This window comes from Neofelis nebulosa, chromosome 12, assembly GCF_028018385.1.
Source record: "Neofelis nebulosa isolate mNeoNeb1 chromosome 12, mNeoNeb1.pri, whole genome shotgun sequence".
NCBI classification, from domain to species: Eukaryota; Metazoa; Chordata; class Mammalia; order Carnivora; family Felidae; genus Neofelis; species Neofelis nebulosa.
This window is the reverse complement of record NC_080793.1, coordinates 54,841,491-54,857,022: the sequence shown is the minus strand read 5'-3', so window position 1 is coordinate 54,857,022 and position 15,532 is coordinate 54,841,491. Positions and strand designations below refer to the sequence as shown.

The 15,532-nt window shown below is 42.1% G+C and overlaps 1 protein-coding gene across 12 annotated transcripts in view; it reads right to left on the bottom strand.

The window, feature by feature from the left end:
- FREM1 (FRAS1 related extracellular matrix 1) overlaps positions 1-15,532 on the bottom strand; it is a 166,124-nt gene that overhangs the window by 15,929 nt on the left and 134,663 nt on the right. For 9 of the 12 annotated variants that reach the window (XM_058695311.1, XM_058695309.1, XM_058695306.1 and 6 more), the window contains 8 exons: positions 13,405-13,534; positions 10,456-10,528; positions 4,456-4,605; positions 2,476-2,714; positions 1,355-1,402; positions 908-1,072; positions 571-723; positions 46-161 (listed from right to left, as the gene is read on the bottom strand). In XM_058695311.1, the coding sequence (XP_058551294.1) occupies positions 46-161; positions 571-723; positions 908-1,072; positions 1,355-1,402; positions 2,476-2,714; positions 4,456-4,605; positions 10,456-10,528; positions 13,405-13,534 (1,074 nt within the window). Of the gene's footprint in view, positions 1-45; positions 162-570; positions 724-907; positions 1,073-1,354; positions 1,403-2,475; positions 2,715-4,455; positions 4,606-10,455; positions 10,529-13,404; positions 13,535-15,532 lie in introns of those variants that run through there. The other 3 variants (XM_058695308.1, XM_058695315.1, XR_009251695.1) reach the window with 3 other exon arrangements.

Genomic DNA, 15,532 nt, shown 5'->3' with positions numbered 1-15,532 from the left:
CGGTATGAAAGAAAACATTAATTAACAGGAAATAGGGTTTCTTACTGTTCTTGGCAAGCTCGGGCTGCTGTGTCCCAGGTGCCTTTCTGTTCCGTGATCACGGAGTGGCAGTAGCCTGAGTGACGGTGCCACCCAGCTGGGCAGGATCCACCTTCCACCTCCTGAAATACAGTTGTCCATGTTGACATGATAACAGTCTTTAAAATCTACAGCCTGCTCTCCGCACAAAGAATCTATGAGTCCCCTATCTTGAACAGAGTCATTTTGTCACCAGAAAGGAGGTCGGCCCTTATCCCAATTCTCCACCTTGAGAGATGTGATGGCTCTCTACAGAAAACACCACTGAAGTCCTCACTGTTTCGATTTTACACCCTTGACATTCTGATGATTAAACGACACGAGTAAACACCTTCTTCAATTGCATCGATTACCTAATGTGTTTTGTGATTTGTAAAACACCACCTGGGCCCTATTTTCCTCTTCACCTTCCAAGTGTGACAAGGGCAGGTGGACGAAGCGTCAGATCACTTGCTATTAGCTTATCACAGAGCATACGGCCAGCAAAGCTACTTTGCTGTTCATCCCGGGTCCCACCTCGGTTTGGGGGCTCCACACTCTCCAGGTAATCCCATCACACTTGTACAGCTTTCGGAGGCTTTCTTGGAAGTGGAAGAGTCCCTTTAATTCCAGCGTGCAGTTCTTTGGAAATGAGGGCAACCGGGCCTGTGGGAAGGAGAGGTGATGTAGACTTGACTTCATGTAAGCTAAGCACACACCCACCTTCTTTAGGTTTTCATTTGTTAGGTAGCATTGGTATTGAGCAATCAGTCCCCAAGCTAGAAGGCAGTTTTATGGCCCAGCAAACAGCTGGCTCTCAGGTGAATAGGAAGTAAAAAGATTTTCCTACCTGTCTGGAGAAGTGCGAGCCAGTTGTGGATTCCACCTTATCTGCCTGAGGCAGTTCTGCCCCTTGGCTTGTCTTCTGTGGCTGATTAATACTGGATATGTTGGCCTTCCTTTTGCGAGATGGGGAACTATCATCCTGTAGTTGCAGGGAAACCATTCCATGATACTTGAGGAAATCAGAAAGCAACAATGAAGAAAACATGAACACCCAGGGAGCAAACAAAAACTTTTGTCAGGAAAATGAGCAACTCAAAAATTGGATTAAAGCAAAAAAGATAAAAGTTTGTGGTGTTTCTTTTTTTTTCTTTCCTGGCCATCCAAGCCTCTGAAACAAATTTCAAAACAGGCTTTTAAGAGAAATACATAAATGCAGAAGAAAAATGATTTCGCTAAATGTTTTGCATCCATAAATACAAGAAATTTAGTAATTCTCTCAAACTGTGCTTACATTATAGATGATGTCTGTTCCATTTCTATAAACAGAGGATGGAAGAACCTGAAATCAACAAAGTACAAAATATGAACAAACTTGGCTTGAAAAATAACTAGCAGTGGGGTAAAACCCTTCCAGTAAGATCTTGTTAGTGTCTAAAAATTTTTAAAACATATGTTTCCTAAGGGGCGCCTGGGTGGCTCAGTCGGTTAAGTGTCCGACTTTGGCTCAGGTCATGATCTTGCAGTCCGTGAGTTCGAGCCCCACATCGGGCTCTCTCTCCCTCAAAAAATAAATGAAGGAGAAGAAGGAGAAGAAGGAGAAAGAAACAAAACACGTATGTTTCTTAAGACGTTCCATACCCAGGGGCGCCTGAGTGGCTCAGTTGGTTAAGCGCTGACTTCAGCTTAGGTCATGATCTTATGGTTTGAGTTTGAGCCCCACATGGGGCTCTCTGGTGTCAGTGGAGAGCCTCTTCCTCTCTCTCTCTGTCCCTCCCCCCCACATTCTCTCTCTCTCTCTCAAAAATAAATAAACATTAAAAATAAAAAAAAATTAAAAAAACTTTCCATGATCAAATCATTAGAGTTTTTAAAATCACTGGACCTATTCACAACTTATCAGTGTTGATTCGGACATTCATAGCTTCAGTTATGGAGAAAAGACATCCTTACTTTGGTGATATGTCAATAGTACCCAGCGGTCTAAGAAAACATACACATACACACACACACACACACACAGGAATGCACATACACTCATGAGTGTTTGCCTGATTATAATTCTGGGCTAATAAGGTCAACATCACAGTTTCCACACCCGAGTAGATCACATAATCTCGTTCTGTTCCAGGGTCACTGGTCATTCCCTATCTGTTTTGATCACAAAAGGAACCAAAGCAGAAACCATATGGATGAGTCAGCATATCCATCACCTCGAGTAGTACCATGAAGGAAGTGTGGCAGCATTCTGATATCTGTATACAAAAGACACTGCCTGATTGGGCACGGAACCATGGCTCCCACTCATTATGAGAAGCAAACAGCTTCTGCAGCGTTGGGGAACGCTCATTAGTATTTTTTGATTCTTTCACAATGTACTCCACATGTCACATCCCCGAAGCTCCCCATCCTTACTGTTTTGCCTTTCCCTTGGGTCCTCAGCTTCATACGAGAAAGGTCTGTGGAAGCAAAGCCCTGGAGAGTGTCTCCCCTGGTGACTGCTGGCCGCTTGGAAGATGGAAGGGGTCTTCTTTCCAGATGAAAGGAACCAGAAGAGGCGGGTGAGGAAGACCCTGGGGACAGTGGGCGCCAAAGGCCCTTCTCCCACGCACTGTGCTTGTTTGGGTTGAAGGAATATGAAGGATAGCACTGTCCTGGAGGCATGAAAGATGGCAGGTCAGTTCATTGTACACAAACAGATAAGTGATCACGTCGACACAGCCCCCGGGGCAGCTTGTCATTGAACTGAGATGGATGGTGTTCCCACCAGATGTTGCCTTTTTGCCATTTGCCAGAAACTCCTCTACTCTTCATCAGTTTCCGTGCAGGAGAGCCGTGCCCTTCTGCACATCTACAGGGCGATTATAAAGTCAGGACGATGATTTCACAAACCACAAATGGAAACCATTGTCATGATTTTATAAGCATGCCACATACTTGAGAAACGGCCTCACTTTGTGTTCCAGCATTCCTCAATAGATCAGGTTTATTTCACTGACCAAGTATCACTCCGTAAACACTTCCAAGGGTTCATCCTTTCCCCAGTCTCCTAGAGGTAGAAACTGGAACTGTTGGAAAAGTGCAATCAAGTAACAGTTCTAAAAATTAGCACTCAGGGGCACCTGGGTGGCTCAGTCGGTTGAGCGTCCGACTTCAGCTTGGGTCACGATATCATGGTTCGTGAGTTCAAGTCCTGCGTTGGGCTTTGTGCTGACAGCTCAGAGCCCGGAACCTGCTTCAGATTCTGTGATTCCCTCTCTCTCTGCCCCCCTCCCGCTCATGCTCTCTCTCTCAAAAAGAAAATAAACATTAAAAAATTTTAAAAACAATACAATAAATAAAAATGAGCATTCAACTGTCACAGAACAAATATCCAATAAACCTTACTGGAGCTACTTCTATGGGAAACATTCCCAATAAGTATGACAAAAACCTAAACCCCAAACCCTCATGTGGATATTTTATACTTCATGTCTAAAGCGTGGAGTTCACGTATTGTATGTACTTCCTGTGAACAGAAACTTCTATTGAAAAACAAGTGAATTTGGCAATAAAGATGGTGGGAAAAGATGTTGTGGAAACATGAGTATTATAAAGGGAAGAGGATAATGTCTATATTTTATTATAGGATGAGAAAGAACAGGAGAGAGTGGATTTCAGGCAAGGAAAACATACCATGGGGCATGACAGGTGTAAAATCAGGGGTCTAAGTCTGTGCATGGTAACTAGACACTTGTCAAATGCTAAATAGACACGTAAGTAGAAAGGGTTTGGCAGGAAGAAAAAAATCAGAGCAGCAAGGACTGTGCTTGGTCTTTATTTTATTTAGTTCACAGGTCGTTCTTTTGCATATACTATCCAGGACCTATTTTGGCTCTGCACTCCAAGGTTATTCATTAATATTCTCCAGCTGCTCCTGAATCCCCTAGCCAGCTGCATCTTTCACATCTATTTTTCTCCAATTCCTTCCTCTCTTAGAATTTTCCTGGTCACACTACAGTGGGGGCTCAGATTTTAGGCATTAAGAGCTCTCTTCCACAGAGGAAGATAATTACAGCCCTACAAACTCTGGGGGAAAATAATTGTCGATAGATTCTCACCAACATTGTTTCCCCCTCGGTGAGAACAACAAACGGGTAGGAGAAAAAAAAAAAAAAAAACACAACAACTACGGCACTGACTTGTTGCCTTTCTCAAACGAGAGTTCTTAGCGGGACGAAAACCACATGAAGCAGAAAAGCAGAATAAAGGGCCTGCAACACGACTGAGGTTGCTTTCTTGACAAGAAATTAAGCATTCTGATTTGAAGGCGTTATCAGGCACACTGGCTGTTGAAAGCCAGCAGCCAGAGCGCCAGGACCGCTCCTGATTTCGAGATGAGGATCAAAAGAATACCTCCTTTTGAGTCCAAAATTTTCACTGCCGCTTTTGTCTTTATGCCAAGAACTGCATTCACGGGGGAGTTGAGAATTACTTCAAAGACCTCATCATCTTCCTCTAATCCGTCATAGGTAATTGCTATATTCCACATCTTAGTTGACATTCCTACAAGAAGTAAACATTTTAATTACTCTTTAATTGCTATTTCAATCACCTAGGTGTCAGAGAAATATATTAATTAACATGTCTACAGCGAGGCTGCAGTAGCCCGAGTGAGCTATTGTACTGCTCCCGACACACTGAGGTCCTGCTGTTCTCCCAAATAATATTAAAAGACCACATTTGTTCCTGGACAATGATGATTCCGTTTCAATGCAAACACTGTAACAAAAAAAGTGCCGCATTAGGCAAGGGATGAACAACAACAACAAAAAAAATGGTTAGTCGATGAGATCCAAGGCTTATCACCCCCCCCCCCCCGCCGCCCCGACCTGCCCCTTCTCTTCTTAGAAATAAACAAGTACTGCAATCTTAAAACCTTAATAGTTCCAAAAATCTTAAGAGATTGGTACAGGCAGTTAAAAGTGATTATTGGATGGTACTTCACACTATTCATGGAACCCTTGAAATGATTGATTTCTGAAGACAGCTGCCTCTATCGGCTGTTCCACTTCCTGAGGTCCTTCTAGCCCACAAATGCTTTTTCTAATGATGTAATACTCAGTATTTGATATCCTCCTAGAGAGTATTTATGGGCTGGGGGTTTTAGAAATAGAGCCAATGTTGTTGTTGTTGTTGTTGTTGTTGTTGTTGTTGTTGTTTTCCCTTTCTGTCTGCCTCTGCTCATGGAGTTACAATCAAGCTCGGTTCACAGTAACTTTGTGAACTTAATCCCAAACGGTTTGGAACTTACAAACATGTCCCCAGCCATTCTGTCACCGCTAAGGTGGGATGCAAAGGAGCCCCAGAAACACGAAATACGAAAGCTGGAAGAATCTTGTGAGACTGTCTAATCCTGACCAGTTTCCATGACATGGATTACAGGGCCTCCCCCTTTAGTTTATTTAGAAGAAAAAATGGTGGGAGGAGTTAAAAAAAAAAAAAAAGTACTGCTCAGTAGAGAAAGGAGGCTAAAGGTTAAGGGGAAAAAAAGATAACAAATTTATGGTTTAACCTTCCAGGACTAAGTTTTGAAAACTTGACTCTATGGCGTTTACTCATTGGCTACGTGAGGACTCTTATTCCCATAAACCCATCTATATAAGCAGTCAAACTTTTTTTTTTTTCCTAGCCTTCTCTTCCGAAAATCTGGATTCTTGTCTTCCTGTAGATTGTCTGCTGCAGATTTATGCCTCTCGTTTGGTCCATCTATATGACAGCCACCTGTTTGAAGGTCGTGTCACCTACAGATTTAAGGATCTAATCAAAGTTTCCTCAATCCCCCAGCAGAATTCAATGGAAAGAGGAAACTGTTCACCCATCCTACTCTTGGCTGCCCTTAGAGGGGGGAAAGAATTAAGTGTATTTGAAATAATTTTATTTAAAAAAAAAAACCCAAGCTGACAGCCAATTTCAGTTTTCCATACCAACTGATTCATAAATCAATTACTTTTGCGATCTTTGCAAAAACAGAAGTTGAAACACCTAACATAAAATACTATATAATTCCCACCTCATGGACGGATTAAATCAACCTATCGCAATATACATTTTTGTCTCTATCGTGTACTTACCTTTGCTTTAGCTGCTATGGAGAATACCAGAGGTACAACATCGGCAAGCCCTGACATAAAGGATTAAAATCTCTTTGAAGAGACAAGATGTAAATGTCAGAAAAGTCCACTGTTCAAGGCTATGTATGATTAGCCGCCAAAAGATACAGGATAGATGGTAAATACTAAATGCATGTGGGCTCCAGAGCTGGTAGGTTTGGGAGGGAGGAAGTGGGAAAACAGCGCAAGCAAAGGCAGGAAGGTAGCAAAGGCCTTGAACAGGGAAGGCTGAGCAAATTAGCTGGCTGGAAGGGAGGTCACGCCAGGCACTAGGAGGTAGGAGGGCAGCAACGGTGGGATGTAGCCAGAAGGCAGAGAGCCCTGGACACCAGGTGGCTGGATTCAGACTTTCAGCCATAGGCAACAGGGAAGGCCCTTGAAAATGAATGTCTTAGAAAAATGAATCTGAGTGTTACGCAAAAAGATTTAGGAGCCCAGGAAGGCGGGCAAAGAGGCTAGAAGTGGGGAGACCACAGAGGCAGCTGTTGTAGTAAACCTGGCATGAAGGGATAAGAGACCAGACAGTGAAGAGAGTATATAAATACTAAGAATGTTAATATTCAAAGAACTGTTTTGACTCTCAAAACCCCAAAAGTCAAGCATTATTCAAATAAAAGTCCAATAACAACAACAAAGAATTCCAAGTCCCAACCAATTGCCTCTTATTGGAAGAATCATGTTTTTAAAACATTATAGTACCCTCTTTTACCTCCCCCCCTCCCCCCCCCAAAAAAAAAAAACCTTAACATTGTTCTACGACCTTATGGAGTAGAACCAGATGGTTAGAGAAAATCTATTCCAAATTTCATTTAAGTACTTTCTGATTGGTTTGCTTGCATTTCAGTTTTGTTAATATGCCTACCAGGTGTGCACATAGAACCAACTTTTCTAGGTTAATGAGATTGGAAGTAAGAACTTTCTGGGTTTTTCTTTTTCCTTCCTCTCCCATTTTCAAGGTGCAAAGTAGTTGTTAAATCACTGAGATTATAAGCAATTTCAGAAGGCTTGAACTGGCCTCCTGTTCCCATAAAACAAAAGGCGTTGAAGAAAAGGTGTCATTTTATGCAGACACACACTTTACAGAGTAGGTCCATTACTGGATACTTGCCTGCAAAGCGGATTTTATGATGGAAAGACATTTGCTCAATGTTTTTTAGTAATTGCCATGTTAGAGCTCTGTTCCTTTGGAAAACATTTTGACTCTTAGGAATGACTTAGTCATTCAATTAGGAAAGCAGCAAACCTTTCAAGAACACATACTTGAAAGGACAACAATCTTTTCCTTAAGAGTATTTACACTTCTAATCAAGATCAGCCACAATAGCTGAATGCTAAATCAGCAGAATTAGCTTTGGGTTCAGTACAATGGCAGCAAGGCGTAGCTCACCATTCTCAACAAGGACCCCGTTTCTCTCCACCCCCTCCTAAAAATTCTCAAACCTTCCAATAGCCCACCAATTTTGATTTCTCACTCTGTTTCTTCGCCCTTCATAGTGGCTACTGTTTTTATGCAAATAAGCAGATTGCTTTGGGCATGGGGGTGGGGCATGGGGGTGGGGAATGGGGATGGGGACAACCAGACCCAGAAGAGGCCAGGATTAACAATATGGGAGTGGGGGAGCCTGGGTGGCTCATTCGGTTGTGCACCTGACCTCAGCTCAGGCCATGATCTCACCGCTCGTGAGTTCGAGCCCCGCATCAGGCTCTGTGCTGACAGCTCAGAGCCGGGAGCCTGCTTCAGATTCTGTGTCTCCCTCTCCCTCTGTCCTTCCCCTGTTCACACTCTGTCTCTCTCTCAAAATAAATAAACATTAAAAAAAATTAAAGAAAAAACCAATATGGGAGTATATAAACATTTCTAGGACCTGTGAACATAGGGAACTTTGAAATGTTCTAAAGCAAGCCTTCAATTTATGAAACCATTTCTGGCTAATAAATTCTAAAACAATGAATGGGCAAAGATTGTTTCTTTCTAACTTACAAGACTTTTTTTCTTAAAATGTCTAAATAATCCCCAAATAATTGACCAGTTAGATGCTCCAGAAGTCTAGTATCTACTCACAAAAGCATGTAAACTCTTCTAGACAAATCAGTATTTGTCTTATCCAGTGGAACCTCTGAGAGGTTCCCCTAAACGTGATACTTTTTAGTTCCTATCAATCCCAACAGAGTACCTGGCAAGGCTGCTCAAACTCTACTAAAAGCCAGAATCACTCCAGATCTCGAGACAAACGGACCTCAAATAATAAAGATGACATATAACAACGACTCTTCGCTCTCAAAAAGTGGAAAAGTTGTAGGGGTGCCTGGGTAGCTCATTGGGTTAAGCATCCCATTCTTGATTTTGGCTCAGGTCATGATCCTAGAGTTGTAGGATCAAGTCCCAGGCTCGAGAGTAGAGCCTGCTTGAGATTCTCTCTCTCCCTCTCTGCCACCTGCTGCCCCCCCCCCGCCCCCACACTTTTTTTTCTCTCTCTCTCAAAATAAATAAATAAATCTTTTTTTTTTTTTAAGTGGAAAGGCTGGGACTGCCTTAACATGAAGTACAAAACGGGAATACACAGAGAAATTGCCCCAAATCCTTTCATCTTAGGGTTGACCAGAACCTAAGAGCCTGTGGCCACCTGTGGGTAAACATCAGATACATAATGGAAACAGCTCTTCTACAAAGTAGGTCACTTGAAGAACAAACTTACGCAAGTCAAACTTAAATATCACACGAAGGAGGCCAACGCGATATCTGGGTTGTTTCATGTCAAATTTAAGGTTCATTGCTATAGGTTGAGTTGGGTCACTCAAAATCTGTATGTTGAAATCCTAATTCCTAGTACTTCAGAATGTGACCTTATTTGGAAAAAAGCTCATTACAGATGTAACTGTCAAGATAAAGTCACACTAGAGTGGGCCTCTAATCCATTGTGATTGATTTCCCTATAAAGAGGGGAAATTTGGACACAGACACATACACGAGGACGCCATGTTGGGGACAAGGGCAGAGATTGGTGTGGATTCCGCAGAAGCCAAGGAATGCCAATGACCAGCAAGTCACCAGAGCGTGGAAGACAGGCATGGGGCAGATTCTCTCTCACAGCCCCCAGAAGGAATCAACCCCACTGACAACTTGCTCTTGAACTTATAGCCTCCAGAACTGTGAGAAAATAAATTTCTGTTTTTAAGTTACCATGTTTGTGATACTTAGTAAGGGCAGCCTTAGCAAACTAGTCACAAACCATCATGCTACTTGTGGTGAACTGCAGAAAGGCATTTCTTTTCTATGTTTACTATTAAGGTTGTCAGTTCTGGAGCAGGGATGATATTCAGGCCATTTTGTTCTGCCTTTACTTGAAACAGTATGTGTCAGTGGCAAGATAATGGCAAGGGTCTTGACTTGGTGGAATGTTCTCGGACGGCAGAACACCTCCTCTGCAGGAGAGCACCAAGCCATGAGCCCTGGCTGCTTCTCAAGGCCCTTTCCATTTGCCCCTGGACAGGTGATGCATGCCCATCCCAGACGAGAGGGAAAGAGAGAGAACCATGCGGTGCAGTGAAGGAGAATTACCCGCCCCTTCTACAGAGGCCAGGGAAGGAAGGTGTTGGTCCAGCTTTAGTGCTTTAGGCACAGCTCACCCTGAAGTCCCCTTCTCCTTCTTCTCCTACTTGCTCAGAATATCACCTCCTCTGGGAAGTCTTCCAGGATTCCCCTCAACCAGAACAATGGCTCCTCCTTTGGGTCCCAGTGTACTATCAGTGAGTTGTTTTCACGGCTCTATTTCCCACACAATAGAATGCCTTTAAGAGTCGGCACCATATTTTTATATCCCCTTTTGCACCTAGCAAAATTTTTCCACAGATTTAAACAAAGTATGTGCTATCTAATGAATCTTCCCCGCAGTCTCCTCAAAGCAACCTATTCCAAGAGAAATCATGTAGAAATGGCCTCATGTGAATATGACATTCTGAAAATTTCCATCACAATATGAGGCTATTTCAGCTTTGGGTTAGGACTCTAAATAATTTTTTTAATGATTTTCTGGATTTTTTGGATATTGGCCCGGATATTTACTTTTTATTCGTTATGAGTTTTCTTCTCATTTTAAACGAATATTCACTTGTGATTAAGTGAAACACGAAGGGCAAAACCTCAAGGTCAAACTGATCTCTCTTGCAGGGGCTGAAGTAAGTCCCCATAATCTCCACACGTTCTTACAAAAAACGGGAAACAAACTATAGACACAAAATGTACCTGGGTCAAACTGAATCAGTTTAGATGGAGTCAGAGTGAAGTCTTTTCCAACTGTAGCAGACACTTGCTTGACCTTAAGAGGGAAAAAAAATATCCTTTTTTAAGAAAAATAAATATTATTTAATAGAGAAACATCTAGTCTAGTATCATAACAGATTAAATTCATGCCTTTTTTTTTTTTTTTTTTTTTTTTTTTTTTTAGGGAGGCTCTATGCCCAACCTGGGGCTTGAACTCATGACCCCAGGATCAAGAGTCGCATGCTCTACGACTCTGCTGACTGAGCCAGCCGGGTGCCCTTAAATTCACACTCTTAAGTCTGTTTTTAACATAAGGGCTTTTTAAAAATTATAATCAACCATTTTAGATCTAGGCTACATGGATCTTCCTTAAAGTTAACTTTTTTCTTAGACTAATATCAACAGAAATAAAAGTAAAGCTTTTTCTTTTTTTTCTTTTCACTTCTTTCTAAACGATTTGGTCTTTGGAGAAAGCAACATAAATTTTAAACAATATTTTTCTCTTTGCTATGAGTATCCATTTATTACCTTACCTTCCTCCTACCCCAACCTGGCTTTGAAATAGTGCCTGGGAGGGAAGGGAGGGGGGGAGGAGAAGTAGCACCAGACAAGTAGCTGTGAGGTACCCCACGAGCTCCAGGGCACTGAGTGACTTTGACAGGTTGAACCGAAACGGGCCTCGTCCATTCTCCTGTCTGGGGGAAACCATCTCACTTCACAGAAGTGAATGAAAGCTCCACGAGGATGACAGCCCTGGTGAACAGCCACGCAAAATCAATCCGCACGCAGGACTGAGGGTTTTCGAGGCTCCATCAAGTAAGTTGTTAACAACAACAACAAAAATTGCTCTAAAGAGACAATTTACTGATCTCCTGTTCCCCACTCGTAGGGCTAAAAACCAGAGGGGATTTAGGGCTCTCAAGTCACGACCTTATCTTCCCCCAGAGGGAGCCTAAATACGTGTTAAGCAGAGTGTCCTTCGCGAGTTTGAAAAAGGTCATCGGATGAGAACCCTGCGTAAGCACAACAAGCAGCTGTTACCTTGCACTCTTTTAGACATCTAAGATGGCCCAGAAAGGGAGTTACTACTATATTTCCTCACTTTCCAACAAAGAAATCAAGTGCACAATTGCAAACTTAAAAGTTCCCATTTTTTCTGGCCTTAGATCCTACCTCCATTTGCAATCAAAGGCCCCGAGATCTGCTAATGGGCCTGCAGTGGAAACGTTTTGCTGAAGAGGGTACTTCCTCCCAGGCTTCCATTTGTTCTTGGCCTACGATGCCAAGGCTCTTCCTGAACCACCTTTCGTTGCGAAAAGGCAGCCCATCGTACTACCTGTATCCACCATATGCTGGAAGTTACATTTCCGCGCACATGCGAGTACTTAGTATTTGCCACCACTGGGTTTGCAGAATCCGATGTGGGAAAAGGAATGGTCTGAGAAAAGGTAGTCGGAGCAATGATCTCGGTGAAGGTGCATGGTTTGAACGAGCGCAAACAACACAGGGGAGAGCGCTTTCTCTTTCTCTGCTTCTGGTCAAGACGCCAGTAAGCACCTGGGCTCTAAGTAGAGCTGTCCCTGGAGGCTCAGGGCTGTGTTTGATGAAGGCCTGGCCACTCAGCTGGCAGGCTCACAGTGTGCATTCAGCTTCGGGAGACAAAAGGTTCCCTGTCACACCACATATGTTCTTTCTACCTGGCAAGGTAAATGGTATATGGCCCAAAACTCTAGACTCGAGCATATGGTATTGTCTGTAGAAGACCAAAGCGTTATTAGAAAACCGTTCGGACAGATTTCTTTTTGTGTGAACAGTCTGGAAAGATAAATACCAAATGTGGATATGGTAGAATTTAGGTGCACAAGGTTCTGAGGGTGATTTGAATTGATTATTGTAATTGAGATTTAACTGAGATGACCATTTTTTTTTTCCCCCAAAAGCTAATATCACTCACTGCCCTTTTCAGGAGATTGAGGAGCAGTATTCAAAGCTCATTTGCCATTGTTAGTTTGTGAAAGATTTTCAAGCTGCCATTCTCTTGAAGTGGTATTGTGATGGCAACTCCTAAAAAAAAAAAAAAAATTCCTTCAATTCTAGACATCTTCGGTTGTGCTCCATGGTCCGTGTCTATGGTAAGCAATAGCAAGTTGACTAATCAATCTAAAAGTGATTACTGAGTATCCTTTATATCTCAGAGGCCTGGATTGATAAATGTTCTCTTCATTTTGACTTGGGTGACTCTTTTTTATTTTTGAGAGAGAAAAGTTCATGCAAGTGCAGGAGAAGGGCCCAGGAGGAGAGAGAGAGAGAGAGAGAGAGAGAGAGAGAGAGAGAGAAGGAGAGAGGGAGACATTCCAAGCAGGCTCCATGCTCAGCATGGAGGTTAACGTGGGCTCGATCCCATGACCTTGGGATCATGACCCGAACTGAAATCAAGAGTCGGATTCTCAACTGACTGAGCCACCTAGGCGCCCCAACCTGGGTGACTCTTAAGTTTGTCCCTTGATTTTCCTCATCCACTAAGACCACACGAAGCGATCCTGGTGCATACTAAGAGAAAGCCATTTGGGGGCTGAAATGTGGTCTGGAGACCTCATTGAATGTCTTACATGCAGGGTTTCTTTTCCAAAGCAGAGCTTGGCCAGGGTTCACTAGGTTGGATCCATCTCCCTGTAAAATCAAACTTCAGGACTTAGTAACCAGATTTAAAAATTAAAAGTGAGTTAGAAATTCCTTATCCAGGAGCTAATGAAGTTAGATAAAAGGTGGAAGGACAAGGAGATGTTTGATGTAGAATCTCCAAAATAAACGTGGCAATCCTGCAATTTGAAATCTCCTTGGTTACTCTGGTTTTCTCTTTAAGAAAATCATGAAAGGCACCAACCAGCAACCCAAGTTTTAGCCTGGAAGTTTATATTTTAGACTTGTTACCTTTACACTCACGAAGGCTGAGTCCATGGAATATCCCCTTCTGGTAATTTCTAAGGATAATATGCCCACAGTCTCACAGACCTCATATTCAGCCTGTGACCATTCAATATGAGACCACTTCAGTTCCAAACTGTGCATGAAAGGAAAAGAAAAGAGAAAATAATTTTTTAAAAATGCATAGTAAATGCCAGTAGGGATCCTCTGATTGGTAGGAGATGGAAATCATGGTGGGAGGTTCCTCTCATGGTGACAGACGTGGTTCATCAACGTACAACAGTGTTAAAAATGCCTTACACTTACTTGGTACCTTTTAGTTCAAAAAGAAATTTCACTAACAATCTCATCTGATGCTTACAACAAATGCCATGAGGCAGAAAGAGTAAATGTTAGAATTCTATTTTACAAATGCAGAAACTAAGGTTAAGAAGCTGTCAGAGGTCCCCCAGTTATTAATGACAAGAAAGGGACTCAAACCTGAGTGCTCTGAAGGGAAATAAACCAGCAGTTGTGAAGTTCAAGGAGACATTCTTTTTTTTTTTTTTTTTTTTTTTTTTTTTTTTTTTTTTCAGGAAAGACCGCTGATAGGAAATCTTCTCTCTTATTTTTTGGCCCTCATTAGTACATCAAGAACTGCTCCAGATGCATATCTCTGAACTTAGGTTCAGTTTAATAACCTGTTATCTTTCAGGATGTGCCCAGGAATTAAAATGTGCATGGGTTTTATAACCACTATCTATTCCTTCTTCTGCACATATAAAAGGGCTGACTGACATGTAGCTTGGATGCAACTGAATAAACCTGATAACTAGGGGTGGTCTTTTTCCCACAAGAGATTTAGTGATCCCAACATTGGATGGAAGCTGTCTACTTTACTCCTCATAATACATAGAGAATTTTTTTCTTTTCTTTTTTTCAGAAAAGAAAAGCAAGCTTAAGAGAGGTTCCATAATCAGCTTAAAGGCAAAAAGCTATGACAAAGCTAATAGATGGCAGAGTTGAAATCTCCAGCCTACATCTGAAGCCAAATGTTCCATTCCTTCTGTACCACTCTTCTTCCCAGTTGAAGTCCTTCATGGCTCCTGTCGCTTGAGCTCAAGCAGAGGAATACAATTTTACCCCTGCATTTCCCTTTTTGAGGTGAGAAGATGTGAAGTTGGTTACCTAAACATTTCTCTCCAAACGTGCTCTTACCTTTTGCACCCCTGCAACCTTCAGCAATATAAGACACAAGCCATCTTCACTATCATCATTTAACACACTTCATTACTTTTGTTTCTTTCTTTTCCCTTTCATTATACATTTTCAAAACCCTCAGTGCTTGCCTTACTGTATTCTCAATCTTCCAACTAGATGTAGGCTCTTTCTTCTAGATTTCTAAATGTATTTTTTTTATAACTTTTTCCTGCAGAACTAGAAATCCTGGGTGCCACCATGTAGGGCATGGAGTCTCCAAATTCCACAGAGTTCTTCAGGCTTTCCTGGGGACCATTCACATTAAAGAGTAAGGGTATCCCCTCATAACCTCTTCATGTCTTTGCACCAATCATGTGCCACAGTTACGTATTCTAAGTGAACCAGCAAGATAAACTCAATAGCACTGTCTCTTACTCCAAGGACAAGGGGCCAGTGGGACAAGGTGGTGTGGGAGCATGGGATTATGGGAGAGGTTCATAAATCTATATGAACACACATGTTTATTCAGTCAGTACATAAATTTATTGTCACTGGCTTGCCGGGCTTCATAAAATTTTGATGTGAAAACAGAATCCTCATATTAGAAATATTTGGGATTTTCATGGGTTTTTGATGTAACTGATTTCAACTCTGGCATGGAACGGTCAGGAAGTAAAGAAATAAATGGCTATTCTTAAAGAATCACAAGATTGGGGGGTGGGGAGAGGGAAAAGTGGGTGATGGGCATTGAGGAGGGCACTTGTTGGGATGAGCCCTGGGTGTTGTATGGAAACCAATTTGACAATAAATTACGTTAAAAAAATAAAAATAAAAATAAAAGAACCAGAAGATAACAAGTGACAAGAATATGACAAATGCCATAAAAACCACATATTGCCAAGAATCTTTAAGGACCCCGCTAAATGAGAAGGGGGGAAAATCAACAAGATGGATT